Raw genomic sequence first — 20,144 nt, forward strand, 5'->3', positions numbered from 1 at the left:
ACTTGAAATGTATTGTAACAACTTAGTACCTTTGATTTTATTTCAGCAGAAATATTTGTTTAAAATAATTTTAATTTAATATTTGAAATTAGGCCTTAATTTTTGTTTCAGGTGATTTATTTCAGTGAATACGTTATCTTTCGTATTTAAATATTTAAAATGATGTTTTTATATTCTATCATTATATTTAAGAAACAGAAAAGAATATTTTTATTATTAAAAATAAATGAATTGCCAAAAATGTTTTTGGTCTGTTTATGGTTATTATTTATAAATACCACCTTTATAATATAGTATATACATGATGTTATTGTTGGGTCCATTATGGAACTGAAATTTATAAAGAAATTGATCCCATCACTCGTACTCATACAAGCTACAAAATCAGATATTAAATATTAAAATTACTCCCAAATCTTAGTAATCCTATTTACATTTTTAAGATAATAAAACTGAATAATCGAAATTTTCGTAGTGTTTTAGGCACTATTTAGACAGCCATCAATCTTAATGTCTTATTACAAAGCTTTACTTAATCTATGTCTTATAAAAATGTTTATTTTAATCTACATGTCAATAGGCAGGTAGTAACAATACAATTTGTCTATAACCTAAAAAGTGTGTATACAGTGTTATTTAATTTGTGACAGCCTCGAACTATATCCGTGTCTCAAACGAACGAGACAAAATGGGATAATGCAGATATTTTATTATGATATAATTTAAGTGTAAGTCTATAATATATTGTCTTCTAACTATTGATATAACTAGTTGCACATTATTTTATTATGCGTATTCACTCTTGTTAATATCAATTCTGTTTTTTATGGCTATTTTCTATATGTTATCATTATATTGTTATAAATTATTATTAATTGTGTGTTTATGCACCAATGAATCTAGAAAATGATTTTTTAGATTGACATGCTTATAGATTCATTCGTGTATTATTATTATAACCATAGTGCTATTTACAATAAAGTTCAGTATAAACATTTCTTCATTAAAACACTGTTGGTTCCTCGAACATTAGATAAACCTAAACAGAGGTGTAGATAACGCCAATCTAAGTAATAATAATACAAAAGCTGATAATGTATTCAAAATATCATCTAACATATTGGCTAAAGCGTCTATCAATAAAGCATTTTGTATAATCACAACAGCATGTCCTTTCCGCCTAATTTCATTCACTACCTAAACGATATCACTAAAACAGTCTGACACATCCGAAACTTTGGGAACAGCGAAAAAAACTACGGCTGACCTTGTCTCGCTCCGCGGCATGGTCCGTTGGCAAACCGGGATAATTATTTCACTGACACACCATCCTTGATACTTGAACACCATCATCAAAACATTTAAAAGTGTGTTACATAAGACTGATAAAACTAAATTAAAATTTAAAAGTACTGGGTGCATATTGTGTAAAAGTCAAAATTTATCGTGAAACAATTTCCCCGATGGCCACATTAGGGCGTAGTTGTGGTAAGGGGATCAGAGGACGGGCGCCGAGTTTCGTCGAGTTCAGCACAGGAGTTCGGAGTTGGAAGGCAGTACTCAGCTGGGTAGAGGTGGCCGTGAGGAATGTGGAGCTGGGCTTGAAGTTTGTGGAGCAGAGGGAGATGTCGCACTCTCAGGAGCAGAGTGTGTCCGCGCTGCCGGTTGCAAAACGGGACTCTGCGGCCATGGGTGCGTTGAAGTTGCTAATGTTCTGAAAATAAATAAAGAAAACGACTTTTATTATAATGTACATTTTAATTAGGCTCTATTAAGATGCTCTAAATAATAAATCTTTGTTTTAATTTGCTGCTATACGAAGGTGCACTTACCGAATGAAGACTATTTTTTTATTATTATTTGCGAATAAGACTAAAAAAAAGTTTATCTGTTCAGAAATATTTAGTAGCAACTTGAACACTGCCTTGGAAATATATAAATCCGTTAGTATAGAATAGAATACTAAACTATTAATGTCCTAAAGGCGATCTTATCGCTAAACGACCGATCTCCTTCAGACAACTTTTAGGTAAAAGACATGAGATACATAAAGCGGTAAGGAGGTAATTTATACCTAAATTTATTAAATTGCTATGTAATTTATGAGAATATGAAAAAAAGAAAGGGCATCAGTATTTATACACTCTTCAGCTTAATGGTGGTAGGGCTTTGTGCAAGCTCGTCTGGGTAGGTACCACCCACTCATCAGATATTCTACCGCAAAACAGCAATACTTGATATTGTTGTGTTCCGGTTTGAAGGGTGAGTGAGCCAGTGTAATTACAGGCACAAGGGACATAAAATCTTAGTTCCCAAGGTTGGTGGCGCATTGGATATGTAAGCGATGGTTGATATTTCTTACAATGCCAATGTCTAAGAGCGTTGGTGACCACTTACCATCAGGTGGCCCATATGCTCGTCCGCCTTCCTTTTCTATAAAAAAAAAAAAAAAATATCTCCTACATGCTGCATCCAGCTTGAGCTTAAGATAAAATATACCTTATTCCAGCAGGCACTTTTAAAGAACTTTCGAATCGTTATGGACGTCTTAGGCACAAGAATTACTTTAATTGACAAATACATTGCAATACCTAGAATAAGGAGATATAGAGGATGCGGGTGGAGTAGGGACGGCAGCAGTGTCAGGATGAAGAAAGTTTCTTCGCTGTTCAGTGCGCTCCCAGCATTGCTGTAGACACCGCGCCATGACATCTGGTAAATTGTTTACTTGCTCCTGTAAATTTATTTTTGTAAATAAAATTTTAACATTGAAGCTTACATAGTGATACAAGCAAGACTTGATTAGATGATCAGCTTCAAAATATTAGTAACTACACACAATGAATAAATATATCTAATATATTTAAATTTAAAATATTTTATAAGTGAGCACATTTCTTTTTCTTACATATAAGATATTGAGGCAAGCCTTTAAAACAAACAAATTAGTGTAAATAATTAATTTATTAAAAATTATTAATTTATAAAAATACATACTTGTAAAGTAGTTAATTTTTCTTCTAAGCTAGTTAATCTCTCTTCAATAGTGTCTTGTCTTGTACTCATATCCGATACAATCTCGTACACCGTGTTTTGAGTCTGCAAAAGAAAGGGGTCCTACTATCAATCGCATTGCAGCTCAATTTGCACTTTCGTTTCAAATCATAATTTCGTGTGTAGTATCTTTTTGTAGTATAAAAAAATAACTCAAGACAATAACTCTTGGGAATGTTTACTATTAGATGTTTGTGTTGTGTTTTCATTATTAAAAAACAAAATCTCTAACATAGAATTACGAGATCACATGCGCTCTAAATAATAAAGCTTTGTTTTAATTTGCTGCTACACGAAGGTGCGCTTAGCGAATGAAGACGAGTTGGGGGCCATGCTTACTAAATTATCAGCTAGGTAAAATCTTACTTTTCTTTACCTTCATTTATTTCATTTATCTTTTAAATATCAAGTGCTAGCTAAGGTTCTAAATGGATCTGTGTATGAAAGTAGCATGAGCTTGGAATATAGTCATTCTAATAGAAAATACCTTTGCCATATCTGTTATCGTGTTGGCGTTGTCCATTAGTTTTCTTTGATCCATTTTAACCTTTCGTAATCTGAAAATAGATGTAATTTTGTCAAATTTATTTGAACAATTCACCTTAATAGCGGTAATTAGCCGCAGACCGCCAGAATATGAAGTCCCAGACTATGAAATCGGACAAGACCTGTTCCTGCGAGCAATCCTGTCGGCGATGCTTCGCAGGGAATCGGCGTGGAGGGCCGTAGCCTCCTTCTGTGAGACCTTCATGGTCCAGAAGGAGACGGCGGAGCGGGAACGGAAAAGGGCCGATCCTGCTCGGCGGAGACGACGACAGCGTCGTCTCGGCCCTCCTATAGCTCAGACGCCTGGGGCTTAAAAGATAGGGCGTAACCCTGGGGCCGTGGATGCGTGAGGTAGGGGCCTCGCGTATCCTATTTCAGACGGCCCTGTGGAGCCTCGCACTGCCGTATGCTCTAGCGAGGAGTGCGTGGGGGCGAGATTCGCCCCCTGATGAGAGCTCCGCCAAGCCACGAGTGGAGCAAAGCACGGGAGAGGTAGCGGATGCGTTTTATCAACACGATCCCGCAGCCTCTCCAATCCTTGCTGAGGACGGCCATCGCAGTGATTTTAGTGGGTAAGAATCCCACATAACCCGGTTCCACGCCCATAGGACCCGGGTACCTTTCTGAAGGTTTCGACTGCGAGAAAAAAAAGACGTATCTTAACTAATATTAAAATTGATGTGAATGCGTTTGTTATGCTTTCATGACTTAACTACTCAACCAATCATCATGAAGTTTTGTATACACATTGCCAGTGCTTCAGAAACGTAGCAGAAGTACCTGCTCTTCTCCTCTCTCACGTACAGATGAAGCCGCCAGTGAAAACTATTTCAATATAATTTTAAAATTTAAAAGTCACATTATCAAATAAGTAAATGTAACCCTTATTCAATTACAATCGCCCATAAGCACTAGAGATGTAAGATTACTTCTTACCACGGGATCGAGTTGTTGTGTCTCTTGTACTTCTTATTGCACTGGCTTAAAATTAAAATATAACCATTCAAAAATAGTACTGTTTACTTAGTTTTATACTGTAACTTAGTTAAATATTTTGGTACATTTGAAATAAATGTTATTTTAATTAGTAGGTACTTACGCATAAATTGCTAATAAGAATTTTCTTTGATGTGTTCTTACACGACCCGGATGTACTCTTTTCACGAGCCTCGTATGTTTGTATATTAACCAAGTTTCTCTTAAAACATTGGCTGCTGCATTTTTCAGCTGGAATATCACAAGTCAATTCATTTGAAACTATTTTTTTTTTGTAATTTAAAATTAGAAAATATAAGAAAATTCAAATATTGCAAATATACCAAATATAAGTATTATTATTAGCATCTAAATCGGATTAGTTAAACCAACACATCTACTAACCACAAAAATTAGTTAACTTTGTTAAAATATAATATAGTATGTATCTAAAATTAGTATAATTCTATAATCAATAGTTTATAGCCTAATCTATATCAAAACGGATATCACTACAATGGCAATCTATTTCAAACTTTCATAGTCTTACCTTGCAACGTCCTTGATCTGTCACTAATGTAACAGTTACCTTACCTTTTTCGTGAGTTGAGTTTCCATCATGAAGTTATGAACATGCTTCTCCGCTCTAGTTAATTCTAATTTTCTCGACGCAACGGTCACTAATAATGCTGTACATCCCGCCCCCTGTTAATTAGATTAACAATTGTGGTGAACTGATGTCAATGAAATACTTACTCTTTTAGTAAGTTGTGTATCCATCATGAAGTTATGAACGTGCTTCTCAGCTCTAGTTAACTCTAATTTTCTTGAAACAACCGCGACTAATAACGCAGTGCATCCAGCTCCCTGTTAAGTGAATACCTTAATGTAAAATGCAAGCGAACGTGTAAAAGCATTCAAGATTTCACATTCCTTAAATAAAAAAATGCATTTTCAGGCTAGAAACGAAAATAAACTATATATTTGAGCTATGTGGTATATTTTTCAAGTTATATTTTAAATTTAATTTATTCGAGGACAATAGACTTTTAACATTATTGATATATTTGTTATGAATATTAAAATAAATAATAAATGAATATTTAAATAAATAATGGTCGATCACCCTCGATATTTTATTTAAGTCAATGTTAGTTATAAAAATTATTAAAACTTTTAGCTGTTAATATAGCGTCATTAGTTTAAATATTAGATGCTTTTAATTATTAATAACTAGTGCCCAAATCTTTAATTGTGTACCAAACTTATTATGGAACTGCCAATTTTAGCTGAAAAAGTATTCTTAACTATATCTACATTAAAATTAATCAATTCACAAACATTTTTCACACTTCAAACCACTCGCAGACACAGGGTAACAAAAGTTATTATTTGTTATTGAAACAAATTTATCTCAGTGCATCCATCTAGTAGTGCAAAAAACACTTCGTTTAGTTTTTTAATATTCTCATCTTTATTCAACTACAAACTTCAATTTATACAAAACAGTGCATTAAACCTTAAGTTTACTTTTAAGTTAGATAAAATAATTTTAGGAAAAGTGAGCCATTTTAAAAACAAACGTATTGTGCAATTCAGTGAAATAGTTAAGTGAAGAGAGAACTAGAGATAGAGAGGAGAGTTGAAGCATTCCATTCTACTAAATATTTCTAATAGCTGGCTTTAACAGGGAAATGGACGATATCATTATTCAATAGACTTTTTTTTTATTTATTCAAAATACTTATTTATTTATTTTTTAATTCGGGAGTAAAATAAATTTACAGATGTGTGTACATTTAATGTGAGTTAAAACTAAGCGGTTGTGACAATGTTTTTTTTTAATATATGCAACATTTATGACGTTCTTTTATTTTTAATATTATTTATAATTACAACACCATACATCTGATTTACAATCTGTGAACATAAATATCAATTGTAACATCGAATACATAAAACAGCTGTGAATTCAATAGAAATGTATTTTGTTTGAGTGTTAACAATAATCATGTGTGGAGTGTCATTTGTTCAAATTAATGAAATGTTAGTGTTGACTGACTTTGTAATTAAAAGAAAATACCAAAAATGTACTGAGGTAACATCAGTACTACAAGAAAAATCTTAAAATAAAATTTACACAAATGTAAAAATGTAATTGCAAAGAAATTAAAATATCTTGAAGTGAAACAAATGTGCACTGGTTGTCAGTCAACACGAACACGAATGTCTGTGAGGAACTTACCATAATGCCGGTGCTTACGGCGATACCTCTGCCGCAATATGTGTTTGGCACAATGTCACCAAAACCGACGGAGAGAAATGTAATCGCAATAAGCCACATCGCATTGAGTAGGTTAGCATGTTCTTCATCGTGAAACCTTTTGAAAATAAATTTATCGCTTTACTTAGTACGTCTGCCTTCTAGTATCTTGTTATTGAAAGTTAAAGTAATGTGTATAACCTACCTATCAGTACTGCACGCAAGCATATCCCATTGCAAAAGTGAAAGGATTTTTTTTGTATACAAGAAAGAAATTGAAGAAATAGAAAGATCGTATCGTCTTGAAGAGTTTGACTTTGATTGTGAAATTGAAATTGCTTCAGTTAATTGTGAAGTAGATTATGACACATAAAATGGCTCACCTTTACCAACCTATCACAGTTTTCATAGACAAAGCAAGACAATAGAAGAAAAAAGAAAACAGCAGTGATTTTGTTTTATTGATTTGATCTTGCTACGTCTAGGTAAAGCGAAAATAAGCTTTTCGAACGATTCCCGTCGAACGATTCATATAGATGAAACCCAAATAGCCTACCATTTGTTATAATACATACCACCATACCGCAGGTGAGAGTAATGCCACGGCCGCAGTAAGTGTTTGGAACTATATCACCGTAGCCAACACAGAGGAAGGTTATAGCTGTCAGCCACATTGAGTTTAGCAAATTGGCATGGTCTTCATCGTGGAACCTGAGAGCCAAAATGCCCAACAAGAACCACAAGATAACCGATTGTATAATACAATATATTTTGCATTAAAAAAGCCTGATGTAAAATAATCCGTAATTCAAATATTCCATTTAGAGAAAAGAAATATTTCATGAACAATTTGAAACGCTATCGAGCCATAGTACAAGATCTTAATAAACAATAATTTAGCATGCCTCTCGAACGATACAAAATAAACTTTAGAACTACACAAATACTAATATTGTATGACTTGAATACAACGTGCAGACTAAACATTTATTTGGGGTCAATACCCAATATAATGTACTGTTAGCCATGCGTGAAAAATTCCATTTACTTACTTGGTAAAACAGGATTATGATAACACAGATAATGAACACTTACAAAGACAACGTAACAGAGAGAAAAAGATATAGAAGAGGAAGAATAGAAAGCCTTCTGCTTATCTGAAAGCAGAGATATCTCATTGATGCGTGAGTGTGACAAAAGTGCAGTGGTTTTGTGCGTATATATTTTGCCAGTTTATTGTAAGCTTATCTAAGTGTGTTGGAACCTAGAGCCATTTTGTGCGTGTTCGATTTACATATAATATCACACCGGCAATTTTTGTAATGTATTCTGCCTGCTGATAAAAAAGAAACAGTTTATCTTGTATTAGTGCAATCCTTTGCAGTGTAGATTATGACACAGCACTTTTCTCAATCAACATTAATGTGAAAATTATTAAAAATCAATATTAAATTCACTAACACTCAGAGCACATTAAGCATTTTCGTTTTACAAAACTTTGCTAAATCTAATACATATACTAAGTCGAATTTTATATACAGCGATTGTGTTTAATTGTTTGATGGCTACATTAGCGAAAGTATTCAAAGTCAAACTCTTATCATTGTGATATAATTATGAATTACTACATTAACATCGTTTGAATAACAAAGTAAACATTGGTAACAAAAACACAAGAGGGTAAAAAGCAGAACGAATAATTTAACAACGACACAGTACATAAGCGTTAGCATGCCCATTAAGGCAATACACCGATAGTTATTCATAATAATTTCGTGTAAATAATAAAAGACAAAATGTTCAAATAAAAATAAAAAATAAGCGATACTGATGACTCAAATTATGGTAACGATTAGCTTATTAATACACATAAACTAAAATAAATACTTTAACTTTTGTATATACTCGACATGAGACTGATATTGTTAGACGTTTTGTAACAAAAGTTAGCTTCTTTTTTAATTAAGTGATTTCTAATACTGACCTTTCACATTGCCTTAAAGTCCAGCTTGCAATTATCCAGAGTGATACCATAAAAACAAGTAATACGGTTCCAGGACATATAGTCATAAGAGTTTTTAATACGAACCTGTAAAATTAGAATTTTAAAATACTTGATAAATTAAATGGTAGCTATCTGACATAATAGTTACTTAACAATTCTTGTGTCTTCAATCAAATGTATGTAAGTATGTCATCTATAATAACAATATAAATGCGAAAGCAACTCTGTCTGTTTGTTTGTCTGTTACGCTTACGACTAAACTACTGAACCGATTTTAATGAAATTAGTTTTGAAGCAAGAACTTCAAGAAAAGGCATAGGCTATTTTATATATTTTATTACGTGAGCGACACCGCGGGTGAAAAATAGTTTTTTATATTTTACTTACCTAGTATTAAAATTAATTCTGTTCAAAGCTCCTATACTTCTAGACGAAGCATCTGTGAATAGCTTGCTATGTAGCAGCATAACCCTGCATATTAGATACAGACGAAAGAACATTGGAAGGGAAAGAGTTACGTCATACGGAACCTGAAATGTAAATAAATCTGATAATTAAGAATATTCTTCTTATTATTATTTTTTAATTGACACTCACAAACAACTACTAAAAGACTGAAGAATGTAAATATGTCTGAATGCACACTTTGGTTTGGTCGGATTTGGTTGAGCTTATACTTAAAATATTAAATAAATTAATAAAAATAAAAACTGATTTTAATTTTCAAAATAAAAATTACAAATAATAATAATATAAAAATAGTCATTCAACACATCAACGTAGACGTCAAAGATTAGAATTATTTTAGTATAGGCTTAACCCACTTGTACAAAGGAATAACAATATAAAATATATAAATCAGTAATAAAATACATCAACAAAATCTAGAAATCGAGTATTGGAGTATGCGGCACGTTGTTATTGATGCAACCAAACACATGCTTTCCAAAACAAAACCTCCAAAGTTATTGCAAAACGTCTAATATTTGCTTTTATTGAATACAGACCTGAATTTGCTTATAAATTGTGTCCTACGAAGAAAATTTTATGTAAATATTTTTCACAAATTTCAAAATAAATAAAATTATAATCTCAATAGTAGTAATTGAATTTATTTAATTGTTCAATATTGAATGATAAAGTATTTAAAAATGAAAAAAAGATTTATTTATGCTTTTGCATCAGAGAAAATAAAAAATAATTTAAAAAACCTACCGTTCCATTTCACGATTACGAACGAGTCAGTCAAAATAAGGGTCATAATATAATTTGTATCCATAATATTTGAATTTCGATTTATATTTTCAAATTAACATTTTATGTTACTATTTAAAAAAATCTATCCAATCTTGTCTTATCAATCTAACATCGATGGTTATGAATGTAAGTAAATAACTTACTACTTCGACACCTATTACTCCTCCTTTATTCGCCAATTTTGTGGTCCAAGTGAAAGTGTACTGCCCAGGGATGGGGTGAACTGCGCATATGGCTAGCTCGAGGGCAATCTGTGCAATCCGTTGCCACGTCATTGCTATCCGCCAGTCATCGGCGCAGTTGTCTATCATAAATAACTGGAATTGTAAAAAGTTATATATATTATTAAAAACAATATTTAAATTGTATGATTATTCCGTCACCGATATCACAACAAGTTACATATTTCATGTATTTAGCTTGTGTTTACAATTTATCTCGGGCTCGGTGTTGAAGGAAAACATCACGAGACAACCTGTATGGGTGAATAAAACTCTGCCTTATTTGTATCCACCTACCCGCATTTAAGTATCGTAGTGGTCGAAAAGCTCATAATACGTCTCTTCAAGAGGAAGTCATTGCCCTACCATTTTTATTTATATTTATTGATAAACTAAACTAAATAGTACAAGTTTTTTAAATCGATTTCGCCAGGTAATGTAGGCCTTCGTTCCTTCTTCATATTTTTAAGACAGTAAGGATAAAATAAGAGTTTATATTTAATACCTGTACTTCTAAAGCGTGATAAGCGACGATTAGGCCGAGTAAAATCACAGTTGACATTGATATTAGCGTCTTCAACGCTTGTGAATATATTGATGCCTGTAATAAATTTTTTTTTCATAAATAAATTTACATAGCTTATTAAATATTTTCATATTTTTAATGATTTTACATATGATATCAATTCTTGTTATTATATTTATATTATTTTTAGATTTGTAAGCTTTTTTGTGATATTTTTTGGCATAGTGCCATTAACATACAATTACAATTGGGGAACCATAAATAGTGTTTCAAATTGTTTAAAAAAAAATACTAATATTATAATAATTGGCAGTATAATGTAAAGCTAGTTATATTGTACCTTTGTGTATACTCCAGCACTAGATAATTCATTTTCTATGACCATGATAATTATACCAAACATTCCCATAACTAGCGCGTAGTCACTTATTCGTTTTCTTTTTTCAAATAACGCCTTTCTTCTACCTAATCTGAAAAAAGAAAAAATCTTTTTATACTCTTAATTCAAATTAAGCTTCCAACGAGAATCGGTGTCTAATGAACAAGTTTATAAAGAACGAATGCTTTCAAATTGATTGACAATACCGCAAGGATTATTAAATTCATTCAACTCAGCAGAGTTCGAGCCAAAGGTTCACTGTCAGAGGATTAGCGTTATTGATGGTCTACTATAACAGTTGATCGCTACCCATTAATTAATATTCGCCACTGACGCAGATTACTAAAGTTTTAACTCAAGTAATTAACGTCCGGGGACTTAATTCATGATTAACTGTCAAAATTCTACGAAGGCACCGGTAACATTAAAAAGAACCATGTTTTACATAAACGGATCGTTCCCTCAATATTAATTGAAAGCCCAAACTGAGTTTCCAAATAAAGAAGTAAGTTATAACTTATTTTGGGTTATTAATATAATTTTGGTTTCATACATTAGATTTGTGCCGAGATGACCCAGTAGTTAGAAAACGTGAATCCAAACTGAAGATTGCGGATACAAATTGGTCAATTAATTTGTGTTTATAATCCATATCGTGTTCGGCACTAAAGAAAAATATAGTGGGGAATACATTTCGGAAAAAAATCTCCCACATGTGCGTCCAACAACCCGCGTAGGAGCAGCGTGTAATAAAATAAGCTTCAAACCATTTCCTCAAGAGAAGAGGAGGCTTTATCAGATCAGGTGGACACTTATAGTCTGTTCCTTTAATTTATGTTATATTAAAAACAAGTAATAATTAGTGAAATATTTATACAATCACTAATAATAAAAAATAAAATTAAGGAAATGCCTTACTAAATTAAAAATACTAACTTATCTCTGAACATAATATTAGTAGAAAATACTTCGATGTTTGACGTCATATTTTAAATTCTATCATCGCTAGTTATTCGCAATAAATTGTTTTGACTTTAATTTATAAGTAATAAATACTTAAGTCATAGATTTAAATTAATAACATTGTATTTAAAAGTTATATAAAAAAATATATTTTATATTCTTAATTGAAATCAAGCAACCAACGACAATCGGTGGTAAATTTATATCTTAAAAGAGTTTTTATTTCGCAAAACTTTTCTTTTCAAATTCATTCATTCAAGAATAATAAAAAATATAGCTTTGTCATCGGTCCTCAATACGTGTACAGAGTTATAAATTATTCATCAGTACGGAAGTAAGTGAAAATTGGATTGTAAGATTCCATTATATTCTTTATTACATACAGGTCAAGTTAATATCTTGTTTAAAATAATTTAACGCAATTGCGTTATTGAATTAAACATAATACAAATATAAAAAATAAAAATATTTAACTAAAGAAAAATCAATGACAGGAAAGACAGATTAAAAAAAACAAACAAAAGACACAGAGCCTTTTCACTTACTTGGCTTAAAAAAAAAGCTTAAAGCAATAAGATAGTCGTTTGTGCTGCAAATAATTAAGTATTATCTTTTATGTCATATTAGTTTAAAAAGAAAAAAAATATTACTGCTCTGTTCGGTTTTATGCAAGCTAAACGTTATTGTTCCAACCTTGAAGCCTGTAGCATAATGTTTATTCGAGCCCGACAAATATTTCCAGAGATTAGTGCACAAACAAACTCTTCCACTTTATAATATAAGTATAGACATAGTAGGCGTTAACAAACATACATCTCGAAGCTTTTAATCTAAAACATTCCTATAGTTCCTTATTTAATAACAACCAAAATCTTTTTAGTTTAAAAGTCGCTCTTAGTCTTTATAAATCAATAATAAGCAACCGCAACATAGTGAAGCCCTTCTAATTACCCTTGTGTTTAAATTATGTAAATTAATAACAAGAAATGCAGCAATAAATTCTAAAGACGGACAAAATCGATTCGGCCCGATGCAAGTTATTTCCGTTCATTCAAGGCCTGTGTCCACTAAACGCTTAGTATCTGTTTTATAGGTGTGATAAGTGCGCCATTCGTGATGAAATAATAAAGATCCCGTAATATTTAAAATATACTATGTATGTATAACTTTTCTTATTTAAAAAAAAAAAATCCTTTTTTTTGTGTCATCATCTTACATTTATCATCTTACACGTGACTCGATACGTCACAGAGCCAGATTATACATATATACCATTCACAACCAAATGTGAAAAAATATAGGGTTTATCTGTTTTTAAAAATGTTATTTTTAATAGAACAAAATCTTACTAACATATTGGTATTTCAAGTACACTACTACAGTTTCATCCGTGCAGTGACGGAGAAAGAATACATTTCACTGCCCCTCTCGTTCCCATGGGTGTCGTAAGAGGCGACTAAGGGATATCCGAGCGGCCATCTGCTCATCTGGTGGTAGGATGTTAAACATCCGCCTGGCTTGTTACCACCGTACGCATGGTGAAAAACTCGTGAAGTGGCTTGCAGCCGCGTTTCGAGGTCAGCCAGCGTACAGCCCATACAGCGTGCCCGAGCGAGTATTGCCGCGATGGGTGTTGGTCCAATGGAGACGGCTGTTGAACCAATGCCGGGGGAAACTGTATTGACCTGCCGGACTGGGAGACCCGAAGAAACGGCTGTTCCGCTGGCCGCCCGTGGCATAGTACAGGGGCCCGAGCGTGCCTAACCAGCTCGCGAGGCTGCCCCACCAGGCCACGCATAATCTCGGGGTGGACCGTCGTGCCGGTTGGTGACCGGAAGGTGGGGTCCCGGCGGCCACTTTCGGGGGGGTCCCTTCCGTCCGGCGGGTCAGTGTATTTTTCCTTTTGGCAACCACTTAGGGAAACACGCCTCCACACTTTGCCCATCCCTATCGTGGCAATACGTCGCTCGCTTCAAGTCTCTTTTCCATTTTTTTTCCCAAATGGTAGCGCAACAAAGCAGAAATAACGGTCGTACAGCGGTGCACACCATCACCATACCCTTGCTGTTTGAGGTCGAGTTCCCTAACATCCGTGGACTCCACGCTAACCTCAACGCTGTCCACCACCATCTCGAGACAGCACGCCCAACAATGTTGTTTCTCACGGAGACACAAATACTCCGTCCTGCCGATACCAGCTACCTTAATTATCCCGGCTACACGCTTGAAGAATCCTTCAAAGCGAAAGCCGGAGTATGCTTGTTCGTCAGGACGGATGTTTGCTGTCACCGACTGCGCTGCTTGGAGGACCCCTCCTTCTCCATGTTGGTGGTACGTGTGGACCTGGTTCGTCAGAGTCGAGTCTACGTGTGCCTCTACAGATCCCACAATGGTGACTTGGAGACAAGCTGATTATTTGACCATCTTAGTCGTGTGGCAGATGCTGCGCAAGAGCAGTTTCCTAACGCGGAATTGGTGTTTTTGGGTGATTTTAATGCTCACCACGAATCATGGTTGAAATCCCTCAAAACTGACAATGCTGGAAGGACTGCTCATGCGTTTGCTCTCACACATGATTTGACCCAACTGGTTGATCAGCCCACCAGGATCCCAGACATTGATGGGCAAGCACCTTCTCTACTGAACCTTCTGCTGACTTCTCACCTGGTGGAATATCAGGTTGTGGTGCAGGCTCCTCTTGGCTCTTCGGATCACGGCCTTATATCTACCAGAGTGCCACAGGCCAAGCTGCCGCCACTAGCGGTATGCAAACGTCGCGTTTGGCACTATAAATCGGCAGATTGGGACGGTATGCGCGATTACTATGCGTCGGTCCCTTGGAAGGAACCTTGCTTCAGTGGGAATGACCCGACAGCTAGTGCCGCTGCTGTTGCTGACGAGATCATGCTGGGAATGGAATACTACATTCCTAGCTCAGATCTCGTCAGTAGGGGTACGCGTAACCGTTGGTTCACTCGTGAATGTACCGATGCTGTATCATCTAAGCAGGCGGCATATCGCAAGTGGATCAACGGCTGCATTAGCGGGGCATCTAACATTGACTCACTGAAAGCAAACTATAATAAAGATTCCAAGTCCTGTAGAAAGGCATACACGAGAGCGGATGCACAGCGCATTGTACAGATTGGTCATGACCTTGTTTCGCATCCTAGGGGCTCACGTAGCTTCTGGCGTCTGACCAAGTCTGTGCAAAACAATTTCTGCCAACCTTCGCTGCCACCGCTCAGAAATCCGGACGGATCGCTAGCTCACAGTCCGCAAGAGCAAGCTGATCTCCTGGCTAAACTCTTTGCGGACAATTCCGTCATCGATGATTGTAGTGCGCTGCCACCTACAATACCTTCATGTGGCCATACGATGCCTGACATCAAAATCAGGCAACGTGATGTGCGTGCGGAGCTGCAATCACTTGATGTACGGAAAGCTAGCGGTCCCGATGGAATACCAGTCATAGTGCTGAAGAAGAGCGCGGCGGAGCTGTCTCCTGTGTTAACGCGCCTGTTCTAACTTTCTCTCTCTTCGAGATGTGTGCCGGAGGCTTGGAGAAGAGTTAATGTGCAAGCGGTTCCCAAAAAAGGGGATCGGTCTGACCCGGCAAATTATCGGCCAATAGCTATCACCTCAGTACTTTGTAAGGTGATGGAACGGATTTTAAACAACCAACTGATCCATTACCTAGAAGATCACTCTTTAATTAATGATCGTCAATACGGGTTTCGACCAAAACGGTCCACAGGTGATCTTCTAGCGTACGTAACGCACCTCTGGGGTGAAGCTATCGACAAGCATGGAGAATCGTTGGCTGTCAGCCTCGATATCTCCAAGGCTTTCGACAGGGTCTGGCACAGAAGTCTTCTCTCCAAGCTGCCGGCATATGGTCTGCCTGCTCATCTATGCACCTGGATTGCCAGCTTCCTACACAAGCGTAAGCCTTCGTGTTTTAGTTGATGGGTGCGCTTCACAGTTCTAGTTCTTCACAGTTCCCCTAGGGATCTGTGCTATCTCCCACACTCTTTCTTTTGCATATCAATGATATGCTCTCTCTTGGGAACATACATTGCTATGCAGACAATAGCACAGTGCATGGTGGATACCACGTACGCGCAGTGGCTGGGCGAGCGGAAATTGAGGAGAGGCGAAAGGATCTTGTCATTGAACTCGATAGGACGTTAGAGCTCATCGCCAAATGGGGCTCTGCTAATCTTGTTGAGTTTAATGCCAAGAAAACACAGGTATGCGCTCTCACAGCGAAAAAGTCAGCATTTTCCCTTCTTCCCTCCCTCTGTGGTACTCCGCTGGTGATACAAAGCAAAATCGCCAAGCTGGGGATTGACGTTCGCTGCAATTTTAGTCCAAGGGCAATTACATCGAGGCTGTTATAAAAACAGCTTCACGGAAACTCGGAGTTCTGAACAAGGTGCGGCGTTTTTTCACGCCACAACAACTGTGCCTGCTGTACAAAACACAGGTACGGTCTTGCGTGGAATATTGCTCGCACCTTTGGGATGGCTCCGCTAAGTACCTACTGGAGGCCTTGGACCGGTTGCAGCGACGTGCCGTACGCATTATTGGCGACGTAAAGGTCACAAACACCCTTGAACCTTTACAATTGCGTCGTGAGATAGCAGCACTGAGCGCTTTCTATCGACTGTATCACGGCGAGTGCTCTGAGGAATTATTCTCTCTAATTCCTGCTTCCCCCTTCCTTCTTAAGTCCACGCGAGCTGGTTCTCGATGTCACCGCCTAACAGTGACATCAATTCCATCGCGCACTAAGAAATTTGGCAACTCCTTTCCTTGTCGCCCTACCAAAAAATGGAATTCCTTACCAGCTCACGTGTTCCCCTCCTCTTACAACCCGGATTCCATCAAACGAGGCGTGAAGAGGCATCTTGCGGGCCGGCAAGGCGAAGGCGGCTAGTGCAGAACATTTTTCCCGTCTGTACTGGCCGTCGTCGCGTTTGGACTCTACTACCACTTACCATTAGGTGGAGTAGAGTCATTTGCCCTCCCGGCAAATATATATAAAAAAAAAAGTTGCTATATAAAGTATACCAAGGGATATAGACTACTAAAACTAATATTTTCCATCTTTTGAAAAGATGAAGATATAAAAATAAACAGAAAGGTACACACGGAAAAAACTTATTTGACTGACACGGTCAATAATAAATTAAAACATGTACAATAATGTTTTTCTTATCATTGCATTCATAATTATATTTCAGATTAATTAAAATATAGCCCAATACCCAGTATTAATAAGGTAATGTGCAAGTCAAATCAAAAATCAGAACCTGAAAAAAAGTAGACAAGAAACAATAAAATCTTCTCAGTATTTACTTAGAAACGTAGTAGATACAATCATTCGACATCTCAAAAGATAATACTATATTTCTTCATATATAATCTAAACCATATTTATTTAAGTAAGTCTGCGAAAGACATATCCGGTTACTACTGTAACGGATAAGAATAAAATATTTTATTGGCTTAGAAGTTGTAATAAAAACCTCTCCCGACGATAATGCTGGAGATAATTTTAACGAGCGGGTTATAAAAAAGTGAAATTGATTAATGAGCAAACTAAAACTTCATGACACTTATTATTCTGGAATTATCTGGGACTAAAAAAAAAGCCGAGATGGCCCAGTGGTAAGAACGCGTGAATCTTAACCGATGATAGTGGGTACAACCCCGGGCAAACACCACTGAATTTTCATGTGCTTGTGTAGTAAGTAAGTATCTCTTTTATAATTTATTACTTGTTTTATATAAATATGAAAAAATATCCAAGTTTTAATCAAAATTATTAATTCATACCTATCGATAAGTGGTCGACTTTAACGAGCATATATCCTATTAAATTCCTCATATTCAATATGAGAACATTGTTCAATAATTCACACGAATAATACAAATCTCATATCATATTACACCGCGTTTTTCTGCTTTGTAGATTTCCGTTTCATAGTTTTATCAGAAGGCGTATATGAAATGAAATACAATAGTTTATTTGCATTGTATGAAGCAACAAATGCTGGTATAAAATTCAATGAGCGAAAAATTATTATCTTGTCGTCTTTGTGGTGAGTTGTTCGCTTTATTTAGTTCCAGAATGTTCGCAAAATTGAATACAATTATTTACATTTATTATATGACATCATTAAGTTGACTGTAACGTCATAAGCATAATAGCGTCATAATCGCAGTGGAATGACGTATCTGCAATTCTTTAATATTACTGTGAAGCCTCTTAAAGTTATGGGCTTTTTATCGTAATTATATAGATACTGAAGACATTGACTAAATTTGTAATGAATCGAATTTAAACGTCCGCCATTAAATTTTTCTTTTCTTTGTAAAAAAATAAAATTTATTTTATGACTGTGATGATATGTATGCAAATTTAATGGTTATAATAATTATAATTGTATAACAATTATGATTATTTATGTATCTGTTTGATATGATACTGTATTTATAGTAAAATATATATTCGAATTATCCCATTGCAAGGCTTCTAGTTTTATATATGTTATTCAGATTTTAGCCAAGGTTTATTTTTTATTTTACGTGATGTTTCGACTTTTCTGTCCTGATCACTGAGCTCAATAATAAAATATATCATGAAGGTAATATCTTAAGGTTTACAATGACATCTAGTGTTTGTGAGAACATTTTGAAGCTTATTTTTACATGCTCGATGGAAAATTGTTTTTCCTCCCTACTTTGGAAAGTAATTTTATAAATAAAGAAACTTCCTTGCGTTATTTTCAGAGAGATATAAATTTCAGATATAAATTCAAATTTTAAATAATCTTTATTTATTATTCGTATGTTACATTCTGCGCTGCTGCGAATTTTGTATTTTGCTTAGTCATAGTTTATTAAATATATTATTATTTCTTTATACATCGCCTACTATTATTTTTTCAATAACAACAATATATTTGTGCAATACCTATGACGTAATACTTACCAAGCTATAATTTTATTAGTGGGTAACTAATAAAATATAATGTAATTCTAAATGTAAATAAATGATATATGAAATTCTATTATTCCCAAACGAACAAATTTTCGTCTTGAAAATGATGCTTTTAAACCTGTTATATAATTAGATATTAGAACATTGAAAGGTAATAAATATGTTAATAAAAAAAAAAAGATTTTTGTAAAGTAATAAATACATGCCTTTATATAGTTACTGGAATTGATTTACTGTTATCAATAATTCTATAATTAAATGTAAACAAATGAATTCTTAATTTAATTCAGCACAGTCATTACCAGGACTAAGCGTTTATTATAAAATGAGGCCAACACTCCAATTTAGCGAACAAATCTTTGAAATTAATCAAGACTGACTTGAACATTTACCAGAATTTCATTCCATTTTTCTTACACGATTGATATATGTGAAGAAAAATAAAACGTATTCGCGTTAAATATGCCTTTAATAAATGAAAGGTTAAATGATAAGTTAATAAGAAGTACTTAATAAAATAAGTTGTCATACTTGATATTAGGTAATCTGCTCTTTTCCCTGGAAGTATAGCTCAAATTTTTTTAAACTAATTTTAGTATTTTATAGGAGCTCTTAAATGTCAAAAATATAAAAATATTCTAGTTTTGAATAATAATTTATAGGGACTTGAAGAAATACACCTATAACTTTAAAGTTTTCGCATATTCATGTCATAGTTTTTACAAAACCAACTCATAAGTTTTCTTCTTCTCATTTCTTCACCGTAATAGATTTTCGGAAATCCAATTTTAAATTTTTGTCTTTGTACAAGAAGCGTTCATTCCAAGTTTAGATTCTACAGTATTTTTGGTCTTTTGAAAGGGGATTTTTTAACTCCAATGCCGCTAGAATAAAACTTCAAAGTTAATATTCGTTAAAATCTGTAGAACTTATTACATTAAAT

General features: G+C 34.6%; 1 protein-coding gene across 3 annotated transcripts in view; it reads right to left on the reverse strand.

Annotated features, from left to right (window-relative positions):
- Nucleotides 1-237: 237 nt before the first annotated feature.
- Nucleotides 238-20,144, reverse strand: part of LOC126773339 (small conductance calcium-activated potassium channel protein) — a 239,719-nt gene continuing 219,812 nt past the window's right edge. The window contains exons 4-16 of one of the 3 annotated variants that reach the window (XM_050494202.1): nt 11,188-11,317; nt 10,827-10,922; nt 10,244-10,417; nt 9,851-9,874; nt 9,231-9,373; nt 8,823-8,927; nt 6,821-6,956; nt 5,170-5,280; nt 4,700-4,827; nt 3,542-3,611; nt 2,998-3,099; nt 2,592-2,734; nt 238-1,714 (exon numbers count right to left, since the gene is read on the reverse strand). In XM_050494202.1, the coding sequence (XP_050350159.1) occupies nt 1,561-1,714; nt 2,592-2,734; nt 2,998-3,099; nt 3,542-3,611; nt 4,700-4,827; nt 5,170-5,280; nt 6,821-6,956; nt 8,823-8,927; nt 9,231-9,373; nt 9,851-9,874; nt 10,244-10,417; nt 10,827-10,922; nt 11,188-11,317 (1,516 nt within the window). In that variant the 3' untranslated portion in view covers nt 238-1,560. Of the gene's footprint in view, nt 1,715-2,591; nt 2,735-2,997; nt 3,100-3,541; nt 3,612-4,699; nt 4,828-5,169; nt 5,281-5,331; nt 5,443-6,820; nt 6,957-7,413; nt 7,550-8,822; nt 8,928-9,230; nt 9,374-9,850; nt 9,875-10,243; nt 10,418-10,826; nt 10,923-11,187; nt 11,318-20,144 lie in introns of all 3 variants that reach the window. The other 2 variants (XM_050494203.1, XM_050494204.1) reach the window with 2 other exon arrangements.

The sequence above is a fragment of the Nymphalis io genome, chromosome 14 (assembly GCF_905147045.1).
Source record: "Nymphalis io chromosome 14, ilAglIoxx1.1, whole genome shotgun sequence".
NCBI classification, from domain to species: domain Eukaryota; kingdom Metazoa; phylum Arthropoda; class Insecta; order Lepidoptera; family Nymphalidae; genus Nymphalis; species Nymphalis io.